This window comes from Diabrotica undecimpunctata, chromosome 8 (assembly GCF_040954645.1).
Source record: "Diabrotica undecimpunctata isolate CICGRU chromosome 8, icDiaUnde3, whole genome shotgun sequence".
Classification (NCBI taxonomy): domain Eukaryota; kingdom Metazoa; phylum Arthropoda; class Insecta; order Coleoptera; family Chrysomelidae; genus Diabrotica; species Diabrotica undecimpunctata.
Window position 1 is genome coordinate 58,317,914 of NC_092810.1, and position 27,297 is coordinate 58,345,210.

General features: G+C 34.0%; 1 protein-coding gene across 4 annotated transcripts in view; it reads right to left on the reverse strand.

Moving 5' to 3' along the window:
• The window catches only part of Pkn (serine/threonine-protein kinase N), a 132,379-nt gene that overhangs the window by 16,775 nt on the left and 88,307 nt on the right, over positions 1-27,297 (reverse strand). For 3 of the 4 annotated variants that reach the window (XM_072540332.1, XM_072540331.1, XM_072540333.1), the window contains exons 9-14: positions 26,624-26,782; positions 17,634-17,755; positions 17,245-17,576; positions 11,057-11,313; positions 9,453-9,560; positions 4,713-4,853 (exon numbers count right to left, since the gene is read on the reverse strand). In XM_072540332.1, coding sequence (XP_072396433.1) covers positions 4,713-4,853; positions 9,453-9,560; positions 11,057-11,313; positions 17,245-17,576; positions 17,634-17,755; positions 26,624-26,782 — 1,119 coding nt within the window. The remainder of the gene's footprint in view (positions 1-4,712; positions 4,854-9,452; positions 9,561-11,056; positions 11,314-17,244; positions 17,577-17,633; positions 17,756-26,623; positions 26,783-27,297) is intronic. The other variant, XM_072540334.1, reaches the window with a different exon arrangement.

Consider the following 27,297-nt stretch of genomic DNA (forward strand, 5'->3'; position numbering starts at 1 on the left):
TCAGTAACTAGCCTGGCCTCCTAGAGGTCCAGACTTTAACCCAAGAGAGCATTTGTGGAACAACTTAAGAAGAGTAATTAGGCAAAAGTTATGACAACTTTAAAGTATCCATATTTTAGAAATTGTTTATGATTTTGATTTGAAAAATATCTTACCCAGGAATAAAAAAATTAGTAAAATTTTATTTGTTGTTACATAAGGGAATATTTTGAAATTTGATTTTTATTTTATGGTTTATTATTGAACATGCAATGAAAAAAATTAATTGGATTTAAAGCTTTTCTAATAGTTTTTATTTTATTTAAAATAAACTTAGTGTCCGGTTACTTTTGCGGGTCAGTGTATTTTTTGGCATTTTGTTACCTAAAAAGGTCCTAGAATGAAGGCTCCCTTTTATCCTAGTTTGTAAGTCCCTTTTTGTCTAAGTTTGGTCGAAGACCCGCTCCATTTTATCTCAATTAGGGCGATGCGCTCATCTCAATACGGACCGAGGCTTCCAACCTTAATTTCTAGGCTATCTAGATTCGACTGGTGGTGTCGAAGCCAACCATCCAGTGTTAATCTGATTAAAAGATCATCTAAACTATTTTGAGTACATTCTTCTAGTCTAAGCCAAATCAAGTGATGTTACTTTCGTATTAGGAAAGATTAATTAAAAATATAAGAATCTAAATTTAGTTACGTTATCGAATTTAATATTGAAAATCTATTCAAGTAAGTTAATTGTCTGTGTTGACCTTTGTGTTTGTTGTTGACCTTTGTATTTCCTTTGCTTTTACAGGTTGGTATATTTTAAAGTGATATCGAAGCTGTGTAGGATGTTATAGATGCGAGACATGGTTCTTGACAGAAAAAAAAAACAAAGAGGAAGTTGGCAGTTTTTAAAAGAATCTTCTAAGGAAGATCTTTGATCCACCAACTAAAATGGTTTATAGCTATCCAGGTACAACCATGAAATTTACCAACTGTTCAAAAAACACCTATTACAGAATCTGATAGGCTCCACAGACTTCCACGGTCATGTAGTGAGGCGAGGCACCAAATTTTGCCAAAAGGAGCTATCTTCTTATTCATGTGCCATATCAGAATTATCCGACGTTGGCGATCACCATTGATCTGGCATTGATTGGCTTCTTTAGGTAGCTTTAAGGATCAGTTGTAGTATTCTATATCGATTCCCCCTCACTGTATGTCCTAGATAAGTCATTTTCCGGTGTTTAACAGTCTTTAGCAATTCTCTGTCTTTGTTGACTCTCCTTAGTACTTCCTCATTAGTTTTTCTTGCTGTCAAAGGTATCTTCAGCATCCGTCTATAAATCCACGTTTCCAATACTTCAACTCTGTTCATGCTTCATGCTTACTAGTGTCCACTAGCACTTAACTATTCTTTGTCTTAGTTCTAAACTGAGATGATTTGGTCCATTATGACATTATGATAGTTGGTCCATTATGACAGTTCCCAAAAATGTAATTTTGTGAACTTTTTTAACTTGGACTCCATTTAATTGAAGCTCTGCATCTGGATGTGGGTTACGACTAAAGAGGAAAAATTTGGTTTTGTTTGAGTTTATTTTAATGTCCATTTCCTCGGTTACTTCGTGAATACTATCAAGCAAAATTTGGAGACCTTTAATATTTTCTGACAGAATTAACGTATCGTCCACGTATCTAATTACATTAAGTAGTTCCCCGTTAATTTTTATTCCATATGGCTGTTTCTCAAGTGCCTTTTTAAAGAACTGGTCCCAGTAAACATTGAACAGTGTTGGGGAGAAAATGCAACCTTGTCTTACTCTTTGTTGTATGTAGATTTCGTCGGTGTAGTTATCTCCAATTTTTACGTTAGCAGTTTGATTCCAGTACAGATTTTTTATAAAACAAATATCTTTGTCATCTATTCCAATATTTTCTAGCATCTGCATTAATTTTCCATGCTCTACTTTATCGAATGCCTTTTCGAAGTCCACGAAGCATGCAAATACATCTGTTCTTTGATCACGGCATGTTTGTAACAGGATATTTAGCACAAGAAGTACCTTCCTAGTTCCCATAGCATTTCTAAAACCAAATTGGGTATCTTCGAGATCTTCTTCGCATTTGCGTCTAATTCTTTTGTTGAGACTTCATTATTCTGAGCATTTTCTAGCATTGTGTTTTTTAGGTACTGCGACAAAGATGGACTTAAGCCAGTCTGTGGGTATCACAGTTGTTATATATTGCATTAATGTGTTACAATGTTACATACTGCAATAAAAAGTTTTTACTACTACTACTTTTTATTTTTTAAACGGATCTTTTAATAAAATTGTAACCATCCCCAACATCAAATTGCGTAATGAAAAAATAACGAAAAACCAAAAAAGTTTTAATAATTTATTGCATCACACATAGTGGCAACATGATTGTGGAAAAAACCATGTTTTATATATATATTTTATCGATTTCTCAATCATAACGCTTTAACCATAACGCAATGTGAGGGATAACGATGTATCAAATGAAATCCATCAATTAAGTAGTAATTAGGTCATTTAATTCGAAAGTGGGATTCTTCCACTTCCTCTATTTCATCCCTTATTTCCAGATCGATTCTTTTTAGTTTTACATAAAATAGTGAAATGTTGGATTCAGATACTACTGCTATCTTTTTTTTATTACATTAGTTATTTGCGCAATCAAATAGTGTATTTATTGAATTGTTTGTTTCTATTGCTTCCAACTATTCTTTGACTCTCTCGGATTTTTTTTGTATACTTTAACCGATTCTGGTTTTTCTTTTTTTTTATTCATTTAATTTTTCTTCTGTTCCAAGTTCTATCCATGCTAGTCTTAAGTGTTCTTTTTCGATCTCTTTTTCCTTGCATTCGTCATCAAACTACTTTTTATTTCTATGGATATGTTCAATCGTCTTTGCTGCTTTTATTATGCTAGGTCGTAATAATTCACACTTTTATTAGCTTCAGAACAATGCTAGTTTTGATGTTATTCCAATTATTTTTATAAATCTTTCGTTTCTAGTGGTCCACTCTTCTCGTTAAATCTGCTGTGTATTTGCTTCTTTATTTTTTTTACTTTGCTTCTTTATTTTTTAGTTTTTCTACATTCGTTTGTTATTTTGGTGAAAGGTTTTTTTTTATTATTTTGATCTTTATTTTTACTACAACAAATATGTGATCTAAATCGACATTTACTCTTCTGTATATGTGTGTTTTTTATTCATTTTTATTAGTCTATGATCTCTCTGATTCCCATTTCTTTGACCTGGAAATATCAATGGTATTTTATATTTCTTTTTATGGTGGAATTTTGTACTAACAATTAAGTATTTGTTCCAAGAGGTAGATTGTATATTATTGTCACGTTACCGTTCATTTTTTCGAGTATTTTCCCTTTCCTTTCACTTCTCTGTAATTTTGCTGAGCATTCTAAGGTTGCTAATGATTGCTCTAAATCCATAATTCTACTTCTAGCTTTCTGATGATCATGAACGCTGTTCCATTTTTCCTCGATTTTCTTCTTATTCCTGCATAGTAGAGTGTAAAGTTTCTTTCTTCCATTTTCTGTAATTCTTTTTAATTTTTCATATGCTGACCTATTTCTTGCATTTTCTCCAATCCGATTAGTGTTTGCAGTCCGATTTTTTTACTTTATCCTTCTTTTTTTCATTTTATCCTTTTTCCTGTTGATTTATATGTATAGAATTCCACTTTTTATCATTTCTATTTTCCATGAATTATTTCTTTGCTTTTTATTAGTTTTTTATATCTCTAATTCTAAACTTTCCTTGTTCCATTTCCCCTCTTGATCCTTAATGTATTTCTTTGTATGATCTCTGTTTGATAGTTTATCTCTAGTTCACTTGTTTTTGATTCATATATACTTTTCTTTACGTTCAGCAATAGTAAGTTGAATTAGGTATGCTTTCTTCCAATTTTTTTGCAGATTTAACTTGTATCTGAATTGGATATCTTTTTTAGTTCGGATGTATCTGTTGTGTCAATTGCTATGCGTTTCATTAGTTTATTCCTAGGTTTGCTTTTAATATGTTCTGTTGTTTCAGAATTCTGACTACTTTTATTTCTTTTGTTTTCTATTTCTTTCATATATGTTGCACCAGTTCCAGGAATTTACCTATTTTATCTTCTTTGGACGGTTTTTGTGATGCCCTTTGCTTTTTTACTATTTCGGAATGCTTCGTCATCAAGATCTATGCTCCTTATTATTGAACTATATTCCTGTATCGACTAAGCTTTCAGTCAATATTATCGCACACAATTAAAAGTGACGTCTAAATTGACCTTGATAATACCTTAACCTTGAGCAATGATTGTTTATTTTAGTACTTTAACTTTGTATTTTTTATAAATATATGTTTGATTTCTGCGATCTTTCTGGAAAGTAGGTTATGAGCTAAGCTTTAGACTTTCTGTCATCGTTAAAAATACAATTGAAATTATCTGACGTAATATCATGTGGTGTTGGGTTTATTAATTTTTTTACTGTATGTTGATGGTTAATATGGTTTCTAATTGTTTGAAATAATGAAATACACTGTCTAGTAAAAAGTGTAGTACCAACCGAATCATAACAAACTAAGATTCTTCAAAACTTCAAAAATGTTTAATAATACATACCGGTAGCAATTATGCACGTACCTTATATCTAATTAAGCAATTTAAAAAAGAAATTATTGAATATAAATAAAAACTTACCACTGTAGGTACAAAAGGTGGCGGGATTCTGCGATGTAACAATTCTTCCCACTGAATATGTCTAAAGAACGCCTGTTTCTTTACGTCCTCTGCATCTCTCTCACTCGAACCTAACCTCCTATCGGGACTCTTTCGGAGTAACTAAAATTAAATAGTATTGATAACATTCCGACATCGTGATATTTAAACAATATACTGATCTTAAAAGTAATTCAAAGAATGATTGCCGGTATAAGCAATCTCCCTTTTACTGATCAACGGTTTTAGGCGGATGAGTTGGTAAGTGGAAGGGCACTCTTTTGTCCTAGGGCTGATAAATCGGTCCCGAAGGCAAAGGAACCGTGGCTGTAGGAGCAACGAGGAACCACTGCATTAAAGACTCTTAGTAGAGGCGTGACAGAGGCCCCCGCAGCATAAAGTTTGCGGGGGCCCCAATATATCAGAGGCCCCATCTTGTCGTCTAATATATGTAAAAACGTGTTATTGTTATATTATTTTTCGCATGCACACGCAATGTTTTTTAAGCAGTTTTTTGAGCAGATCTTCGTCATACAATACAATACTTGTAAGTTTAAATTTAAGAATGCAAATTTCTAAATAGGCATATTCGGCAAGTGCATCATCTCATATCTGCTCCTCCCATAAACAGAAACTTAATCCTTTCCGGTCTCCCGACCTTATATGACGACTATAAACTATAATGCTTTATACGTGACTGTTGACGCTATGCTAAAACGCATTTCTAAAAAAAAATCTAAAAATGCGTTTTAAATAAAAAATATTTCAAATGTTTACTTTTATGGATGGAAAATGTTTTATTTCGTTATAGCTTACCATGAGTTCGCTCTATTGAAGCCAAGAGGCAGAAATATGCATATCAGCGAATGGTGGTACGATGTAACGAAATTAAACCTTAGCTATTTATTTTTATTTTGATATTTTCTTTGTTTTCGAATGCTCCAGGAAAAAGAAAGCTTTGCTCCACCGTACCATTTTTAAAGTTGGGTGTGAAACTTTATTTTAGTAATTGATTTTTACCAACTTTGAGGGTATGTTCACGTTTTTGGTTTCCTATGGTATTTTGCTTTGTTCTCTAGTCTTTCCAGAAAAGCAGAAAGCTTTAGATTAGTTTGAGGGATTAGTTTCAATAGGTCAGTGGTAGCAAGAGTGGGAGGCAACACGTGATGTGGCGGAGTGGACGAAGTCATTAATCCCGAACCTTCGAAGCTGGGTGGACTATGGGCATAGACAGCTGGATTATTATCTGACACAAATGCTCACAGGACATGGCTGCTTCCGCAGCTACCTTTTCAGGTTTAGTGATCTCTCGGATACTGTGACACACACGATGTTGGAGTGTGAGCGTTGGGCGGACGAAAGAGAGAAGTTTGTAAGAGAGTGTAACTGCAGAATGTTTGATTCCGTGAGAGAAATGGTGGGGAAAATGATGAGGGATGAGTGGTGGTGGACAAGGATCCACAAATTTATCAGGAAGCTGCTCTCTTCAAAAGAACGAGAGGAGAGGGAACTCACAACAGAATTCTAAAACAAGCGAATAGCACCTCGGTGGGGTTCGGACTGTCGCAGGCCGAAATAGGAGTGAATGAGAGACATACGACGCGAGAGAGATGGCAGCAGAATTCTAAAACAAGCGAGTAGCACCTCGGTGGGGTTCGGACTGTCGCAGGCAGAAATAGGAGTGAATGAGAGACAGACAACGCGAGAGAGATGGCAGCAGAATTCTAAAACAAGCGAGTAGCACCACGGTGGGGTTCGGACTGTCGCAGGCCGAAATAGGAGTGAATGAGAGACATACGACGCGAGAGAGATGGCAGCCTCGCTAAGGCAGAGGGTTGAAAGTCTTTGGTAGTTCGTGTGGGTATGGTTTCCTCGATGAATGTGTCAGAGAAAGAATGGGAATCGGGTGATAGAAGGGCATCAGGAGAGTTGTTTGCCTTAACCGACCCTTCCATGCTGATGTCTGGTGTGACAGAGGAGAGGTTTTTAGTTGGACGCCGACCGTCTCGGAGTGGTGACGGGACGTAGTGTTAAAGGTCTAAATCCCTCGGGCATCTCGTCCTGGCACAGCTTCGTTAGGGTATTAGGAACCCAACACTACCTGTGTGAGTCACAGATGTCTGTATGCAGATTTTCCTCCTTCTCTTTAAAGATGTAAAAAAAGGAAGCTTTGCTCCTCCAGATATTACTGAGACCCACGACAATCCTGCATCAGCACAGTTAGACCTAACGACTCAATACCAGACTACCAGCCATTTAACTAATAGTGTGCAACAGTAAATAATGGATATAACGAACACACAATAAATAAAATTTTAAATCAAAAACTACAAAAGAAAGCCCTGAAATTAGTATTTCCACCACCAAAGAAAAAACCCACCATCTGCTCGATTACATATAAATCCAAGATATCAACAAATATAGCCAAACACATAAAAAAGAAAGGAATAACACCAGCTTTTAGAACAAACAACTTACGCAAGTATATTAAGAACAACAAGAGCCAAAAGAAAAAGCAATTATCCAGCGGTGTATACAAACTTAAATGTGGAGACTGTCCAAAAACTTACATCGGTCAAACTGGTTGAACTTTTATCAAACGTATAGCAGAACATAAAAGGGCTTTCAATAATAGAAAAACAGACTCTACGTAGGCACTTCACGTTCTAGACCATAATCATTCTTTTAATAACGAATTTAAAATTCTTCACATTCAAAATAAAAACCTTAAGTTATCTTTATTAGAATCTATTCTGAATGATCAACTTGATACAAACAGTTGTCCCCTCCACAAGCTATTTCGTTAAAGACTATAAAGTGTAAACACATACCAAAAATAGATCACTTAAGAAAGACACTCTGGCCGAAACAGCTAGTGATAATAGTTTAAAATAAATTTTGTGGAAGTGTTGAAAACAAAAGTTTTCAGTGTTTTATTGTTAAATATTTTTTTATATTGTTATTAAATTAACTAACCGACCTCGAGATGGTTAAGCACTTGTTTCGTTTTTTTCCATATACTTTGAATCTAGTTTACTTCAGTTAATAGTCTATATTTTGGGAAAAGCCGCATCTATTTCTTAAAATCTCTGATCTGACTTCTTCTTCTTAACATGCCATACACCAAAGTGCGTAGGCGACTATCTCATTACTAGAATTCTGTTCTTGGCGGCGTGACACAGCTCGCCTGTATTGTGTATTCCTGTCCATTCTTTAATATTTCTTAACCAGGATAATTGTTTGCGGCCGGCTCCTCTCCTACCTTCGATCTTCCCTTGTAGGATTAACTGAGGTATTTCATATTTTGCTCCTCTCAATATGTGCCCAAGGTAACCAATCTTGCGTTTTTTAATTAATTTAAAGAGTTCTCTTTCCACGCCGGCTCTCTTAAGGACGTCATCCTTTCGAACTCTATCCACCCAAGGTATGCGCATCATTCTTCTTAATGACCACATTTCAAATGCTTCAAGTTTGTTGATAGATGTTTTTTTCAAAGTCCACGTTTCCATGCCATAAAGCAAGATGGACCATATGTAGCACTTGACCATTCTGTAGCGTATTTCGAAATGTAGGTTTTGATTACATAGAAGCGGTCTGAATTTCACAAAAGCTTGTCTTGCCATTTGTATTCGGGTTTTTATCTCTTGTTGTGGATCCGATTGGTCATTGATTGTGGTGCCAAGGTATTTAAAAGTTTTCACGCGTTTTATGCGATCGTCACCTATGCATATTATCGGGTTTTCTGGAGGGTTTCTGCTAATGACCATATATTTCGTTTTCAAAATGTTGATTTTGAGGCCATATTTTTTACCTATGCTATTCACCCTATCAAGTAATAACTGCTGATCTTCCAATTTATCAGTTATAATCACTGTGTCGTCTGCATAGCGTAGGTTGCTAATTGGTATGCCGTTCACCTTAATGCCTAATTCCGTGTCTTCTAATGCTTCCGCAAATATATTTTCAACATATAAATTAAAAAGCATCGGAGAGAGTATGCAGCCTTGGCGGACACCTTTCCGGATTTCAAATTCATCAGTATATTGGTCTTGATCAATCCTCACCTTTGCCATTTGGTTCCAGTATAGATTCTGAATAATTCTGATCTCCTTCTGGTCAATGTTGGCCCTATGTAGTAGTTCCATCATGATATGTTTAACATTGTCAAATGCCTTCTCGTAGTCGATGAAGGTGAGGTAGACATCTTTTCGTTGATCTAAACAGTTTTGTATTAAAGTGTTCAAACATAAAATTGCCTCTCTTGTTCCTAGTCCTCCCTTAAAACCGAATTGTGTTGACCCGCTAAGTTCTAGTATCTTATACATTCTTGAGTGTAATATCCTAAGGAAGAGTTTCAGCAAGTGACTCATTAAACTGATTAAGCGGTGTTCATTGCATTTTGTAGCATTAGCTGTTTTTGGGATCATCACAAAGGATGACTGCAGCCATTCTCGCGGAATGTAACCAGTATCATAAATTCTATTGAACAGCTTTACCAAGATTTCGATATTCTCCTCGTCTAGTAGTTTTATTGCTTCTATATTAATTTCATCTGGACCTGTTGCTTTATGCATCTTTGTGGTTCTAACTGCATCTGATCTGGCTAGAATCAGATAAATCGTTGTAGTTTACAGATCGATTCGCAATTTTGAATTGCGTGTTAATCTGTAATTGTGGGCTTACATTTTAAGTGGGTTACAACATAACGAAAAATAAACTTACCCTTCTCATAATTGCAATGGCTTCTAAAGACAGAAACCTTGGATACCGCACTTCGTCGTTCACTATCGAATCAAAAACTTCCTCTTCATCGTCTCCAGGGAAAGGCGACTAAAAATTAATATACAACTAAGTTAGTAGTGTGATATATACCTTATATTATATGGTAAGTATAAAATGAGGGAATAAATTCAAATTGCCATTCAACCAAAGTTTAATAAGAATATAGAAGTTAGTTACACCATTTATAACTCAACAACGGCTTAACCTTTTTTCATGACTTTTAATTTGTTGGATTTTAGAAAACATAAAAAAAATTAAAAAAAGTTATTACTGGTAACGATGGTTATTCCCTATATAGTTGAAACGATTTTATGCTCGAAAGTGAAAGGAAACGATTTTGTACTCGGCAACACATGTATTGTTCCGTATTCGCCACTTCTATACAAAACATTTAAGGCTCAATGTAACGTAGAATTTAGAACTCACTTAAGTCCATCGAATGGATCTGCAAATATGTAACAAAAGGCAGCGATTTAGCTGTTTTTGGCGTTCAAAATTCCAATACCAACGATAAAATCACGCACTATTAAGTTGGCAGATATGTGAGCTGCAATAAGGCGATGAGTATATTCTCATTCTCCATTTATGAACGTCATCCCACTATCGTACATTTCGCGGTGCATCTGGAGAACGGTTAACGAGTTTATTTCACTCTATCAGATGTTGCTCAACGTGCTGAATCACCTCCAGGTACAACATTGACCAGATTCTCTTTCATTTGCACGAACTTTACTCTATTTTGACATGCCGCGTTAATACACTTGGAACGCTTCATCAAAGAAATTTCAGCGTAGAAAGCAAGTCAAAACGGTTTCGGATCATCCGGATGGGCGTTTTGCTACTGATCTTGGTCGCATTTAAACAGTTCATCAGATCATCATAGGAATGACGAATACTTCTACTTGCGGTTATTGCTGGTGAATGTTCGTGGACCCATATCCTTTGAATCACTTTGAACGCAACGGTGTAGTATGTCCACATTATTACAGCATACTTCCTATTGAATCCACGTGAACTGCGAAAAAAGAACAATGATGATATGTGATATAATATTTTCGTGATATAAGATATCATTTGACATCGAATTCGTGTCAGCTCAAGGCTTTGCTTTTGATCGAAGACATGTGTTACGTCATGTGGCAATTTATTATTCAAGTTGGGAATGCCAAATTCGTGAATTAAATGACGCTTTCGATCGAGAATTGGAACATAAAAATGAGCATGATCGAGATGCATTGAACCAATTAGTTCAGACGAAGAACCCCCAGTATAAACAAGTTAAGTCTATTGATGATGGAAATGGTGGGTTATTTTCCCTCGGTGTGCCCAGTGAAACTGGGAAAACCTTTGTCACGTCATTGATTTTGGCCATAGTTCATGCCAGATGCAAAATAGCTGTAGCAGTTGTTTCTTCATGGATATCAGCCATCTTGTTAGACTTTACTACAGTTGCAAAATTTGCAAAAAATACTGCAGATACATTACTGGCTGTATAGTGAGATACAGTACGCCATTAATTACAATTCAATAAAAAAACAACTTACTTCACCAACCAACATCTCGAATATGAGTACTCCTAAACCCCACCAATCGACGGCTCTAGTATACGACGTTTCTGTCAATACTTCTGGCGCTAAAAATTCGGGCGTTCCACAGAATGTGCCCGTCCTATCGCCGAAGCCCATTCCTTCCTTGCACAATCCAAAATCTGCTATTTTTACGTAACCTTCCGTATCCAACAGTAAATTGTCTAATTTCAAGTCCCTGTAGATGATTTTGTTCTCATGAAGATACTGCAAACCTGTAAGGAAAATCAGACTAGTTAAAAAAGTAATAAAAATAAAAATAATTACAGTTTTTAATTAATTCTTCACATATTCTAGAGGCCACCACATAAGAGCAAATCCATTAATTTTATTGACTGGATTTTATACTAAATTGTGAACAATATTAATGACAAATTGTAAAAAGTTCGTGAGTATGTATATACGCTTATTTTTACGTTTTTTTAATGATTTTTATTTCAGGCAGCAAACAATGTTACAATGTTACAGTACTTAAGACCAACTTTAACTGAACGACAGAACTATTCAAAAACTCAATTGCTACTACTATTTGAACTAACAACTTCCTGTTTTTATATACATTTTCTAACGTTCCAGACCTTAGAGACATTTCGGGATTCTTCAATGACATCTCGAACATTCTTGATTTTTAAGACCTCTTCTTTTTCGTCACGAGACTTTTTTATAGGGAATAAATCTTACGGAACTATCGTACCACTGCTACTTTCTTTATAGCTATTCACCTCAAATAACCTGGTCGATTAGGGACCGACTGAAAATAATTATAGGGTGGATCAGGTTCATGTTATTGAGCTAATCTCTCGATATGAACTACCTTGGGTTTACTTCTAGCTGAAAACTGGATGCGGTAGATTAGATCGTTTATTTTCTGGAGGACGGTGCACGGACCCTCTTCAAGTTCCGGACAAAGCTCTTTCTTACATTTGGAATTGTCACCTCTTTCAAAAGTAGTTCCGGTAGCATGAATGTCGAGCCTTGTTATAAAACTGGCCATAAAACAATGTTAGGACAAAAAAATGCGAAATTTTAATAACAGCAGTATAATTTCCTCCAAAATATGCTGTAAAGAAATATAACAGCAGTATGTACATTTTCTAAATAGTCAAGTGCAGAGATTTATCATTGGAGGCGATTTCAACACAAAAAACGACCATTGGGCTCTAAGGTTACAATGATAAAAGGAAGAAAAGTTCTAAAGGCGTGTAGAGAATTAAAATGTGAAACTATATCCACAGGGAAGCCAACATACTCTTCAACTAATACTGACAAACTACCAGATCTAATAGACTTTTTTATAAATAGAAGCTTTTCTGTGAATTACATACAATTATTACATATAAGCTCAGATTATTCATCCATCATCCATCCATCCATCCATCAAAAGTGATAGGAGTAGGGCACGCAATAATAAGCAAAAAGCTGACATTCGGTGAGCATCTAGAAAGTACTTTTCAACTAAATGAAGGTGAGCCTTTATCCGACAGAATAGAATATAAGCAAGAAGAAATTGAAATTAAATTTACTAATTACCGAAAGAGATTGCAACGAAAATTTAAATCCTAAGTATCCCTGGTTTGACCTGAGCAATTACCAAAAAAAGGCCATTATTAAACTTACACACCTATTTAATGCTACATTTAGGTTAAAATATGTAGCTAAAATGTGGAAAGCAGCAGAAATGATTCTAAACTCAGCAAACCGCCATATACAGTTACATCTCATAGAAATATCTCTTTATTACCAATTATTTCAAAATTATATGAAAAAATACTACTTAAAAGAATAAAACCTATCATAGAGGGGAGAAAATTGATAACAACTCACCAATTTGGATTTAGAGAAAAGCACTCAACAATCAACCAGGTCCATCAAATAACTGATCTAATAGAAAAAGCAATAGAAGAGAAAATGGTATGCTCTGCCATTTTCCTGGATGTAGCACAAGCGTTTGAAAGGGTATGGCATGAGGGGCTTGTGCACAAATTGAAATTAACACTAACAAAACAATTATCATTGTTATTAGAATTATATATTACAGAGAGAGTATTTCGAATAAAACAAGAAGATGCATATTCAAACCTCAAAGAAATCAAAGCAGATATCATAACAGCAGGTGACACTGTCATCTCGGCAGTAGAAGATTACAATGATGCAGCAAGAAAATTACAAGTTTCAATGGACCAAATGGATAATTGGACAAAGACATGGAGAATTAAATTAAAAGAAAATCTGTACACGTAAACTTCACAAATGAACAACAGCCATATATAGCAACATCACCAATTAGAATCAATAATGCCCATATCCTATGTATATGCTAACATTGCAAAGTATTTGGGTATTACACTGAATGTTAGACTTCGATGGAAAGCCCGTGTCAAAAAGATACGGGAAAACTCGAAATCAAATACAGAAAAATGTACTGGCTGCTTGATAGAAAATCTAAATTGCAATATATAATAAATTACTTCTGTATAGATTATTAAACAGGTATGGGCATATGTTATTCAGCTCTGGGGTTTTACCAATAAAAGCAATATTATTATGATACAAAGATTCCAAAACTAAGTGCTGAGTAATATTGTAAATGCCCCCTGGTACATCAGAAACAGTGATATCTACAGAAATCTAGGAATGGAGACTGTGAACAAAACTATAATCAAATTTTCCAAAAGTCACGAGCAGAGACTTCAACACGTGAACATCAAGGCCATCCAGCTTCTCGATAACACAAACCATACAAGTAGACTCAAGAGGAGGAAGCCTTTTGAGTTGGAAATGTGATCAGTTTTTAAAAGAAGAGCATTGTGCGGTATAGTGTATTTATAAGTTCGTTAGTACTTAAGGAACACTACTGAGTGAGTTCTTAGTTTATATACCCCTGTAGTAATGTAAGTTAGAACAGAACTATACATTAAGTGTTAGTTAAAAAAAAGTAGGCCACTTCATCTTTAGAAATTCTATAGGCTAGCAAGAATAGAGAAATTCAAGTATCCAATCTTTTTGATTATCAGCATCACAAACATTTAAAGGTATTAACAAACAGTTCTACTATATCTTTTTAATATTTTCATTAATTCTTACAATAATTGTGATTCAAAATTTGGTCCTTGATCAGAATGTAACTCTAAAGAAACTCTTGACTTCTTTAATACTCCTTCTTTTTCGTCAAGAGACTTTTTCTACATGGAATAAATCTTATGGAACTGTCGTGACAATATAATATCTGGGATCTGTGAAATGCAAACATGTCTGGGACAATCAATGAGCACAGAGTACAATAGAAAGGTGTATCAATACTCATAGTAACTGTTAATAAGAACCACATAGGAACATAAGAATATACCAATATTAGCGGATTAATAAAAAGTCAGAGACACAGAAAATCACCTACAACTATACATAATAAATATATAACACACAATAGATAAACATATATAATACATAAACATTTGCCAGTCAAAAAGTGGTCGCAAATTAATAGTAATTAATTTTTGAGCAAAATTTTATTTTTTTCATTTATTTTTTAAATAAAATACGCTGCTCATGACATATATGCACATTGCATGTTTTTTATATCAAATTACAGCTAATTTTTTCTTAATATGCCGATATACCTTTATATAATAAGTTAGGATTGCCAGCTGTTAAAAACACGAGGTATCAAAGATAAAGTAAAAGACAGCTAGCACGCAATGCTAGTGGTTTGAAGTGTCAATTGTGTGAGTTTTAAAGCAAGCGTCGATAGATATATATTATACATATTATCACTTGTCAAATCAGAGTCGTTGTGCCCTAACTCTATTGTACCTTATCTTTGATACCCGCGTTTTTAACAACTGGCTACCGTAAGTTGCGACTATTTTTTCTCAAGCAATCTTATATCATCATATTAGAAAAAAAATTAGCTTTAATTTGATATAAAATACATATACTATGAGCAGCAAGATTTATCCCACATGGAAAAAGTCTCTGGACGAAAAAGAAATAGTTCGGGAATATTCAAGATGACATCGAAAATTCATGAAAAACAGATTTTTTGACTGTTTAGAACAGTTGTTATTGAGATTTTGAAGTTTATAGTTGTTTTTTGAAGTTATACTTCTATACGCACGGTCGGCGTTGGAAATTTGCATGAGAGTGAATCTGTGAAACCATTACATATGTAAGATAATGAGTAAGAGAGAGACAGAAGATATATTTTCTCTCTCTTCCTCTCTCGAGAATAAAAATGTTCCTTTTGTATATATATTTAATATTATATATATTATATATAATATTGTATATATATAATATATAATATAATATGTATTAATATTATAATTTATGTGATATGTTTTGTATTATTTAAAATTAAACGTTTATAATTATTTTAGGCTTTTGTATTTCAAAATAATCACTGTTTTACCGAGAACTGTCAATTTTGAAATCCGTTAGTGTCATGTCTAATTGGCAAATCCTTTACGTGTTTGGTTCATACCAAGGTTAGAAGATAACATCTACTAACCTTGGGTTCATACGCTGGTGGTTGTGAGTTCGAATCCCAATTATGAATTTCCTTTTTTATTTTCGAAATATTTAAAAACCTCACGTTAATCTTATTAAATATATGTAATATACGCAAAAAACATAAATTTTAAGATAAAATGAAAATTTACAACATAATCCGAGTTGTTGGTTTTTTATTTTTATCTTCGTAAAGTAAGTTATGTATATTGGCAGTTTTAAATACTTATGAATATTACATTTTAATTTATATTGTATTATTATATTGAATTATGTTGCAGTGTATTTATTGTATTGTAATTTTTATATTAATAACAAAATAAACAATGAATTTTACTGCAGAGTATGTTACAGGTCAAATGTTTATATACAGCAAACGATGCACCATATACCTATATAACTAATTCTTTTTCTCTTTCTGCTCTCTTTTACCTATAGCATTTGTGGGGTATTAACAAACAAATGTACTATTACAAATTAATAGTACTTAATTAACAGAACTATTCCTTCGATAACTCTGGCGAGAAAATAATGGACCTTTACTCATTGGTGCAAATAATTATTAAAATTTAAATGTTTGCAATAAACAATCAAAGACAATTTATAGGTTTAGGTAAAACTAGGTAAAAACTTACCGCTGCGTCTAATTACCAGGGTTTGCACTACAAAACAACGAACGAAATCAATTCAATATGCGTGCATGGGTTCACGTGCCGGGTTGCGTCTTTTCTTTTCAACGACTGGTGCTCTTCTCTTTCAAAGGGACGCATTCCACGAGCCCGATGGCGGTACTTATAGGGATCGTAGGAATACAGGGAGGACAAATGTATTGATTAATTTATACAACCATATTTGAATTTGAACAGCATTACATATGTAATGATTGTGCAGATTGACTCCTATATAATTTTTTAACGGCGAACGCGTGTATAGAAGTATAACTTCTACCGGCAGTCCCATTGGACTGCCACACCCGTTTTTTTTTATACCTGTTTTTATTATCAATGTATTCTCCTAATTTTAAATGTATGTAAAAATGTGAGTTTGATTAACTACGTTATGGACATAATGGTCTTGCAGTGGTATCTTGTACTATGTATTACAATTTTAAAATAATTAAATTAAATATAAAATGTAATTTTTATTACAATCAATTGTGACTTAATCCCATATAAACAAATATTTATATGCAACTATTTGATTAATCAAAATTGAATTGAGTAATTTTATCTTGAATTTGCCAAAATGGTGATAAAAGCTCTTTCATAAAAAGCGATTCATATGCAGACTCATTTCTTAAGATCCAATTGAATGTACACAAGTTTTTGGATTTACACTGCCTCTGAACATTCATGAATAGCAATTTAATGTTGATGATAGTTTAGTGTTAGTTCAAATTGAAGAAGCACAAATCAAACACGCAGTACTGCCAATACGCAAAGCATTTTATCTCAATAAACAATACTATACACCAATATGGGACCAAATAAAAAATCTATTGTTCGCAACTCATTAAGTTATAAATGATAAAGGCAAAATATTTTTAAATTGAAACATTATAGAAAACCATACAACAATTGAAAACGATGTAGATCACAGCAAACTTTTATCATCCTCGTCATCAAATAAATAAAACTTACCCAACACAACACACGCCGCATAAAAAACAGCTCTCGGTTCACTGAAAACATCAGCATGGATGTGCATCATCAAATCCCCTCCAGCAGCGTACTCCATTACGAAGCAAACGTGAGCATCAGTTTGAAAACAAGCGAACAAATTAACCAAGAATGGATGTCTGATACAATTCGCCACCTCAAATATCCTTTTTTCTGACAGTAAAGATTCAACTTCATCTCTGGATATGATGTCGCCTTTCTTTAAAGCTTTGATTGCGAAATATTCGCCAGTGTTTTTGTATTGCGACAGGATTACTTTACCGAAATGACCTCGACCTAAGACGCTGATAAGTCTAAAAATAAAAGTAATATCTTAAAATTTGTATCTTTTTAATCTTGACGTTTCTTACCTGAAGTTTTCAATGTTCAAGCCTCCAGATTGAGAATGTCTCTTTGATTCATATGCGCTGTCTCGGTAGCTCAGCTCTCGTGCTGGAGGTCGGCGAATTATATTGGCTACGTCATACGCAGGCTAAAATAATAGACGTAATTATAACAAATATTCCTCTACATATATATTTACTAACTATAATACATGCCTTATTAACAAATGGAATTAAGAAATAATTTGGATAATTATAGAAAAAATGTTGAGGAAGGAAAATATCTACGACAGTTGATGAGTGAAAGAATTAGCAGAACTAGTAAAGTTTCTAACTTTATGCTTTCAGTGATGGACAAACCATAGCGAGCTATCACTTTATCGGTAAGAAACTTAAACGAACTGAGACAACTTGTAAACTCCTTAATAATCTCTCAATTCTTAACACAATATATTTTCACTGGATAAATAAATTTCGAAAAAGTGTAGATTTAATACAAAAGTTTTATTTAAAAATCCTTTATAGAAGGTATATAATCAAAACGACTCTTTCGAGCTACATCACAGAACGTTTTCGGACTAACAAATCCATCAACAGTGTATTTATCAGGTGTACATGAGTCAAGCCACTAAATCTGTGGGTAAAAACCCTTAAAATGGTACAAAATTTGTTACTTATTACAACTTCTTTAACACTTTCGCTGCCGACTATATCAATGCCTCTGTGAGCCAACCATTCCTTTTTTTAAGTGCGCCTATGAGCCACCATATAACAAATGTGTTGGTCCCATCGGGACAACGCGGCCCAGTGAACCGTACTAATGCTTCTGTGCGCCGTTGATCCATCGCAGTAAACATAATCAAACATAAATAAACGAATGCGTATTGTGTATTGTTCTTGTTGATTACTTTTCATTTCAATAAATTGAAAGAATAAATTGCTGTAAATATTAAATAATGCTTAAAATACAATATTTTTACAACATATTGTGCAATTTTTGATGTCTCAACGTTCTAAACCTGTCAGAGCGTGAATTGCAAAACATTGCAATAAATTTTGGAGAACTTTTCGATGACGATGATGAACCATTCGAAGCTTCTTATAGTGAGTACTTGTGTAGTTCAGAAGAAGAATCTGATTCGTCAGATTCAGAAGAAACGGTGGAAAATGTACGAAAGTTTTTAAAGAGAAAAAAAAAATTAGATTCACAACCTACTCGTCATGTTCACGATAATATCAATCCAATAATCGTAATCTTCAAGGTAATATCGTTCCAGGATCGAACTTAAATTCAACACTTGATCCAGAACCGAACTTAGATCCACAACGTAGTGAAGATCCAGTACCAAATATAGAACCAAATTGGGGTTCAGTAGTAGGTAATTATAAGCCAATAGCACCTTTTTCTATTCCGTCAGGAGTAAATGATGACAAATGCTTGCAATGTTGGCAAATGGTACGCCTGGAGACTTTTTTGATGCTGTGGTCGATGACAGAGTAATTAATCTGATTTGTAACCAAACAAATATAATGCAACTCAGTCTGTACTGGCCGCAGACGCAATACCAAGCTCTAGCTTACATGACTGGATTACAACGACAAATATTGAAATTAGAAAATTTTTAGGACTGGTTGGTTTAGTGAAAATGCCGAAAATCGCAGACTATTGGAGTAACGATAACCTGTTCCATAATAATTTTGCAAAGAATGTAATGTCTAGAAATCGATTCGATATGCTGTTAAGGATGTTTCACTTTAATGATAATTTATTGGCAGATACAAGTGATAAACTGTATAAGTTAAAGCCACTTGTCGACATTCTGACTGCAAATTTGAACTCTTTATACGTGTCGGAAGAATATGTCTGCATCGATGAAACCCTATTACCCTTTAGGGGACGCGGGGTTTAAACAGTACATTAAGTCAAAAAGACACAAATATGGTGTAAAAATTTTTTAAGTATGTTCTGGATCTGGATATACTTACAATTTCAAAGTATATGCAGGGAAAGAAAATAGTTCTAACGTCACTCCAGAAAGCGTTGTACTGTATCTTATGGTTGATTTAGTATATCAAGGAAGAACGCTGATAACCGACAATTGGTATACAAGTTTACCGCTAGCAAAAAAAATGTTGTCCGTCGATACACACCTGATAGGAACTGTTCGAAAAAATCGAAAATATTTACCCCTAGTAGCTGCAAAATTAAGTAAAGGGCAGATTGCATCTATGGAAAATGATGATGGAGTGACCATTACAAACTGGAAAGATTAAAGAAATAGTTACATGCGTTCTACTAAATACGGCAATGAAATGGTCGAAGTATCTTGTAATCGACAAACTAAATTGAAACCCAAGGTGGTAATAGATTACAATAAAGGCAAAGCGGCAGTAGACTTATCTGACCAAATGGGAGCGTATTCCAACCCCCTTAGGAAAAGCGTAAAATGGTTTAAAAAAGTGGGGTTTGGATTATTATCAACTACATCAGTTATAAATTCTTTTTTAATATATAAGCTTGTAACAAATAACAACATGTCGCTGACAGGTTACTTATAATGAAACCACCATATACCACGAAGAGTGTCAAATAATCACCATCAGCTTGAACAGAAGGCAGATGGAAGTAAACATCAACGAAGGAAGATTTGCAAGAACTGCTACAAAATAATAGTGAGCAACACGGCCGTCAGTACGCTATGAACAAAACTAAAAAGGTAGACACCTTTTGCAAAAGCTGTGACAAGGAACCTTTTCTGTGTATAGGTTGTTTTAATGAATTACATAGAACTTAAATAACTTTTCTTATTGGTTGTTTTACATTATTTGATTTTTCTGTTGTTGAAAAACATGTTTGTATCAATAAATATTATCCCAAAGTTGTAAATAACGTTTTTGACTTATATGGGACCACATTTGTCATATTCCATAAATCGCACAAATTCTGTATACAGCACATAGCTTATAGGCCTCGTTGATCCATTCCCATGGTTATTTAATACTAAATAAACACCAACGGCTCGGTACTTATCGGAATAAATATTGGTCCCATAGGACCAACATGGCCTATTAATGCAAAACTTGCGTTGGTCCCATTGGACCAACGTGGCCTATTGAAGCAACATCAGCGATGGTTCCATCGGACTAACATGGCAGGGATCGTGTTAATAAGTTGATGTGATGTTAAAGATTTTAATAGATACCCTGCATGGCAACGTAAGACTCCCAATTTGGGGGTTGCCGAACCTGAACCGATGTCTCTGTATGGACTCTAGATGGCAACTGATTTGATACGTTTATGTAATTCATGTTAGCTCATTTATTATCAGAATCAACAATATACTCAACGGGTCTTCTTATTTGAGTCAACTCGTGAGTTCTGATTCGTTTTGTGTTGTTTGAATAATGTTTAGTAATATCCAACGATACAACCTACTTCGGACCATACTTCAAGGTAAAGTGCATGGGAAAAGAGGTCCAGGACGAAGAAGAATATCCTGGCTGCATAACCTGCTAAAATGGTTTAACTTACCACTACCGGACATTTCAGGGCAGCAGTCAACAAAGTCAGAATAGCCATGTTAGTGTCCAACATCCGAACGGATAGGCACCATAAGAAGAAGAATATCCACAAAGAAACCAAATTCTTTTTATATACCTATATATACCTTTTATAAAGAAATTTTTAAATAAATTTTTTGTTTAGGAATATATTTCAATTCAGTTAAATTATTTTATTGTTAAGTAAGTTGGAAGCTGTACAAGAATTTATTAATATTATTTATATTATGTAATGATTTGTGTAAAATTGTTTTTCCACAAACGTTTTCTGTAAGCGCACTATATTCCTCGAAAATACCACACTTTGTTAGCGTTAGATTGCGAGTGATTAGATGGCGCCACAGTCATGCACTGAGCGCTTAGGCAGTATTGTTAAATTGTTTTTTTCCTGGAATTTCGTCTGGAAGAACTCCGGCAGACCTACGTTCCATGTTTATATCTACCACAGTTGCACATGAATCGTCAGGAAACGACAATTTTAAAAAATTACTAACAGAGACTTACAAAGCGGGGCACATGATACCCCGTATACATCTAAGCTACAGAAAACGTTTATGCAAGATACATTTTGCACATGTTTAAGGTTATGTAATGATTTGTTAGTTACAATCATAGACATATAATACAAATAGACTGATAGCTGCAATACATGTCCGTTCCCCCACTGCAACAGAGAAAACTGACGCAAAGCAGTTCCTGCATATTTTTATAATTTGCTAGGTTTATCAACAACGTGACCTAAATAACCAATGGGAAGGTCACATGGTCGATAAACCCTTTTTCTGTCGCACTGGAAGAAAGCGACTGTATGGCAGCAGTCAGTATATATGTATTATGTCTATGGTTACAATAGATTAGCTGGGGTTAAAAAAAGAAAAAAATTACAAATCGTTGTAGATTGCTCTGGATAACAAAATTTTATTAAATTATGAACTTATTTAAAAAACCGAATTCATCTAAAGCTTTATTAAGAGAAAGTGTATTATTTTCAAAGTTTTGCGCGATTTAAAATCTCCCAAATGCAAGAGATATAACTCGTATCTGGGATATGTTAAAAAATGTTAATCTTACTACATTCACATGCTCAATTAAATATATTTTTCTTGATCATTTCTAGTTTTATTAATTAAAGAACAAAAATATGTAAAAAATATAAAAACCTTATTAGCAGATTAGAATTGGTTTCGATTGCTAATTAATATTTTTTAAGATTTACGATGAATTTCATAACCTTGATTTAAAACAAACACACAATCAATTTAGAAGGAACCTCCAATTTGACCTACCTGATCTGGAGATAATCACAAAAAAACCACTTAAGTCATTAACTATAAAAATATTGAAATTACATTTTAAGTTATATAAAATATATTAAAAATAATAATTCTCGACGAGCCACAGCGTGTCCCATCGTACGTGGGTAGCCTTCTCGGGTGCAAACGTGACCGGTGTGAATGTGAGCGATGGAGCCTGACTCACGACAAATCGCGATTGGACGTTCCTCGGTCTATTGCATCAATTGCGGTGGTTTACGTTCCGGTGCGATGGTTCACATTCTTTCGACAGGTTGCATGTCGTGCTTTATTGTCGTGCAGTCAGAATGAACCGAAATAGGAAATTGAAAAAAGACTCAAAGAAAATCTTTCTGAAGAAAGATAAATTTCTCAAACACAAAAAGACAATAAATGCTGTGTGGGTTTGTTTTGAATCAATGTAGTTTGAAGGGAGATTTTACAGGGTGTATTAATTGTACAAAGATACTGCGATATGTTTCCAAAAACAGGGCAGCAAGTTCCTAAGACATAAATGTTCTTTGCACTCTCTTCCCGGTAAAAGCACAGTACTTGGAAAAATTTGCAATTAAATCGCTGGCAGCTTCAAGAAAGGAGGTGATTACTAAACAAAAATAAAATTTTATTGCAAAAGATCTTCGTCAACTGAATATAACTGGAGCTAATTTTTATTTATATTTTTTATTATCTACTTTCAACTTTGTGACATTTTAGGTGGTAGAAGGTTTCATAAAATTTGCCAAGAGTTAATCAATATGGGTGCATATTTCGGTAAACATTTCGGTGATGTGAAAAACACATTAGCTTCTAGAAGAACTTTAGCAAGGACGACAGAATAAAATATATGTAACAAACACTTCTTAGAAACTCTAGTTTTTTGACTCGATCGGCTTATTTTCTCGATGACAATATGTATCATTAAGAAATATGTAATTGGAGCTCTGAATTTGAAGAAAGAAAACCCGGTATTGACATACATAAATTTACTATTGACATATAAGAGTATTATGGAGATGAATCTGAAGATAAGCATTTAAAAGGTATAACTGTTACAGGCGATTTAAAAGGTATAACTGTTATATTTGGCAGGAGAGAACCGGGACGCCGTCGTATCTCGTGGTTGAAAAACCTATGACAATGGTTTGGGATGACCTCCGCGGAGCTGTTTTGCAGAGCAGTCAACAAAACCATGATAGCCTTGATGATCGCCAACATCCGGACCGTATAAGGCACTGGAGAAGAAGAACAACTGTTACAGACAATGGCTCAAATGTCCTAGCGTTTCGGCCTTATAGGGGACTGTCAAAATTTAAATTTAGTCATGCACGTTTCAAAGAGCAACAATGCAATTTCAGAACTAACAGTAGTAATAAATAAACCAAAACAACTCATGGGGCTTTTTAAAACACTCCTAAGTTAAACAAAAACCGAAAATCTTTAAAACCGCATATAACAACGGGATGAAATTCAATTTATACAATGTTAATTAGCATTCAAAATGAATATGCAGAAATTCAGCATATGCTAATTGAAAGGGGCGTAATCAGCAGTCGACATAATCTTCAACAATGACGAATTTAAGGAGATATCAGAAGAAGAGGATATCCATAGGATATTGAAATGGAATTATACATACGACGAAAGATTCAACTAAACAAATCAGCTAGCCGAATTTTAAATATATCTGCTAGCTCTGCCTCTTCAGAGAGGTTGTTTTCTTGTACGAGCTGGATTGTGATAATTTAGACAAATTATAATTTTTGAATACCAATTACGATTTGAGTTTGTAGTTTGTAACTTAACATTTTTGTAGGTTACTGATTCAAGTGATATTTTCGATTATTTCGAGAAAAGCTCAATAACCAAATTGGAGTATATGCTTTCATTTGACACAAATTTTTATTGGCGATTATGTTTATTTTACCTCTGAAAATAATATAATTGATTTTTTATCATAGACAAATAAACGGTATTACAGTATAATATTAGAAATGGGTACACAACTATAAAATAAATTCAGTCACTACTATACTACTACTTTAAAGTTTTGTAAAACTCGTGTAGAAAATAAGAATGTAAGAGTATCAACCATAACAAGTACTCGTAAGTATTTTCAGGTTTTTTAGAACCCTTATTATACGTATAGTTCATATAAGTGATTCCTTAAAAAAATAGGAATAAAATTGAATAGTAGATAAAATGCGTTAGTCACAGTTTTATTGGAAAGCATTAAAAAACTGCATGCATTACTGAAAGCTTTGCTACCTTGACAACAATTTCATTTTAGCTAAATGTAATCCTTTCTTATAAGAATAAATTTACTTATAGTTTGTATTAATATCTTAATTAGGGATTTGCATTAAGGATTTGACGTATTTTTTGGTTTTTCTACCATTTTTGCTAAATAGGTCCTATGGTATAATGAATTACTGCATAAATTGTACCACTGCAATATTCTGTAGAATAATTTTTACTGTAGATATATCTTTGTAGATATTCTGTAGAATAATTTTTACTGTAGATATATCTTTAAACAACTTAAAATAATCTGCTATGCAGGCAACGCAATACTACTCTCTCAAAGTGAAGATGATTTACAACGTATGCTGCACCAATTTAATATAACCGCCAGAAAATTTAACATGTTAATTTCCCCAAAATAGACAAAATGCATGGTTACAACAACAAATTTACTAAGATGTAAATTGGAGCTGGAAATGATCAACAAAGTCCATGACATGATTATAGCAGATCGTCGAATTAAGCTCCGCGAGTTAATAGAGGTCCTAAACATTTCCTACGAACGCGTACACAACATCATTCACCATCATTTGGACATGAAAAAGCTATCCGCGCGGTGGGTGCCGCGTTTGCTGACAATCGATCAAATGCAAAAACGTGTGACCACTTCGGAGACGCTTTTGGCGATGATACGGCGCGATTCGAAGGATTTTTTCGCCAATTTATCACCGTTGATGAAACCTGAGTGCATTATTACACACCGGAAACCCAAGAACAGTCAAAACAGTGGCGCAAACGCGGTGAAGGGCCGCCGAAGAAGGTAGAGTGCACATTCGGCAGACAAAGTGATGGCGACTGTTTTCTGGGATGCGAAGGGCATCATCCACATCGACTAATTGGAAAAAGGAAAAACAATCAATGGTGATTGCTACGCAGCATTATTGGATCGATTCGTCCCGGTTTGGAACGCAAAAAAATGCTCTTTCACCAAGACAATGCATCGTACACGTTGAACACCCACCGTATTCCCCAGATCTTGCCGCCAGCGATTTTTTCCTGTTTCCAAACTCAAAAAAATGACTCGGTGGACGCCGTTTCGCAACAAATGGTGAAGTCGTCGCTGAAACTTCGGCCTATTTTGAAGAGCTCCAGCAAAAGTACTATTCGGATGGGATAAAAAAAAATGGAACATCGTCTTACCAAGTGTATTGAGCTAAAAGGGGACCATGTTGAGAAATAAACCGATTTAATTCCAAAAAACTTGTTTTTTCTATCAAAGGCTAGTTTTATATCAATCCACCCTCGTAAATATAAAAAGTGATTGAGGTTATAAACATGTTTAACTACTTTATTTCTTTGAATTGTTAAAACTTTTATCACGTTATCAAGTCATAAAGGGTTTCATGTTTTTCAGATTGTAGATCCGTTTACAGCATTTAAAGACCAAGATTTTAGATGTACAAATATTGAATATAGTCGTTATCTTTTATTTTTTTTTTTATAAAGAGACCTTTAATTAAAACTATAAGATATATACTACTTTTATTTCTTTGCTAAATGCCATAAATTTGTATCCACTTTCTTTCCTTCAACTTGTTTTTGTGTTTTTACCAGTCCTATTATTTTTATTATACATCCCTGCATCTTCTTTTAATACTTTAGAAATAGTTTTATATTTGTATTGAATTTTCAAACTGTCAGAGATGCTCGTTTATTTATACACTAATAAAAGTAAATTTTTAGATTTTATCCTTATGAACATATGCATTATGGCAACTAGAAAAAGCTGTCGAAATTATTTTAAATTTGATATAAAAATGTAAATAATAAAATTTTATTTTGTTAACTTCTTTTTTTACATAAAAACCGTTACATTTAGCTAAAATGATACTCGTATCACAAACCACCCTACAACTGAAGTACCTCATCATCTGGAAACTCTATAACAGGTTGAGGACTAGGTGGTACGAACTGTTCCGGAGAAATAACAGGCGTAGTTGGTATCGAAGGGATAATAAGAGGCCCAGGCCGAGAAATCTCCTGTTCCTCCAAGAAGTCGAATTCTTTTAGTGCTGCTACACTCTGTAAGGTAAACAAGTAGACCCTACAATTTGTGTCGTGCTACCTCTAACCCAGTTAAAGGAAGATATGAAGACATTTTGTACATGTTTGAAATAAATATTAAAATCATGCTAAAGTTTAAATAAAATAATTTGTAGTGCTGCTGTATAAGCTAAACTTACATATTTATACAAAAAATTCAACTGCAAAAAGACTTAATCATGATTGGTTTTATAGTATGGTTGCTTAGGTAGTGAGACTTGCATTTTAATGCAATTTAACTGTAAAACTACATGTGAAAACAAAACAACACAAAATTTATAAACAACTACTTTAAAATTAATCGACTACGATTAATATTTCAATATGATACATGGCATTGAGTATAGCCTTTCACGGCCAGTGTTTTGTGAGTGTATGGTTTTGCACGAAAATAAAGTCGTTGTTTATATAGTATTGAATACTCTGCAGTCCTCATTATTCATAACAATTTTGAGAAAGAATAAAAATTTGAAAGATAAAAAAAGAAAAAGTGG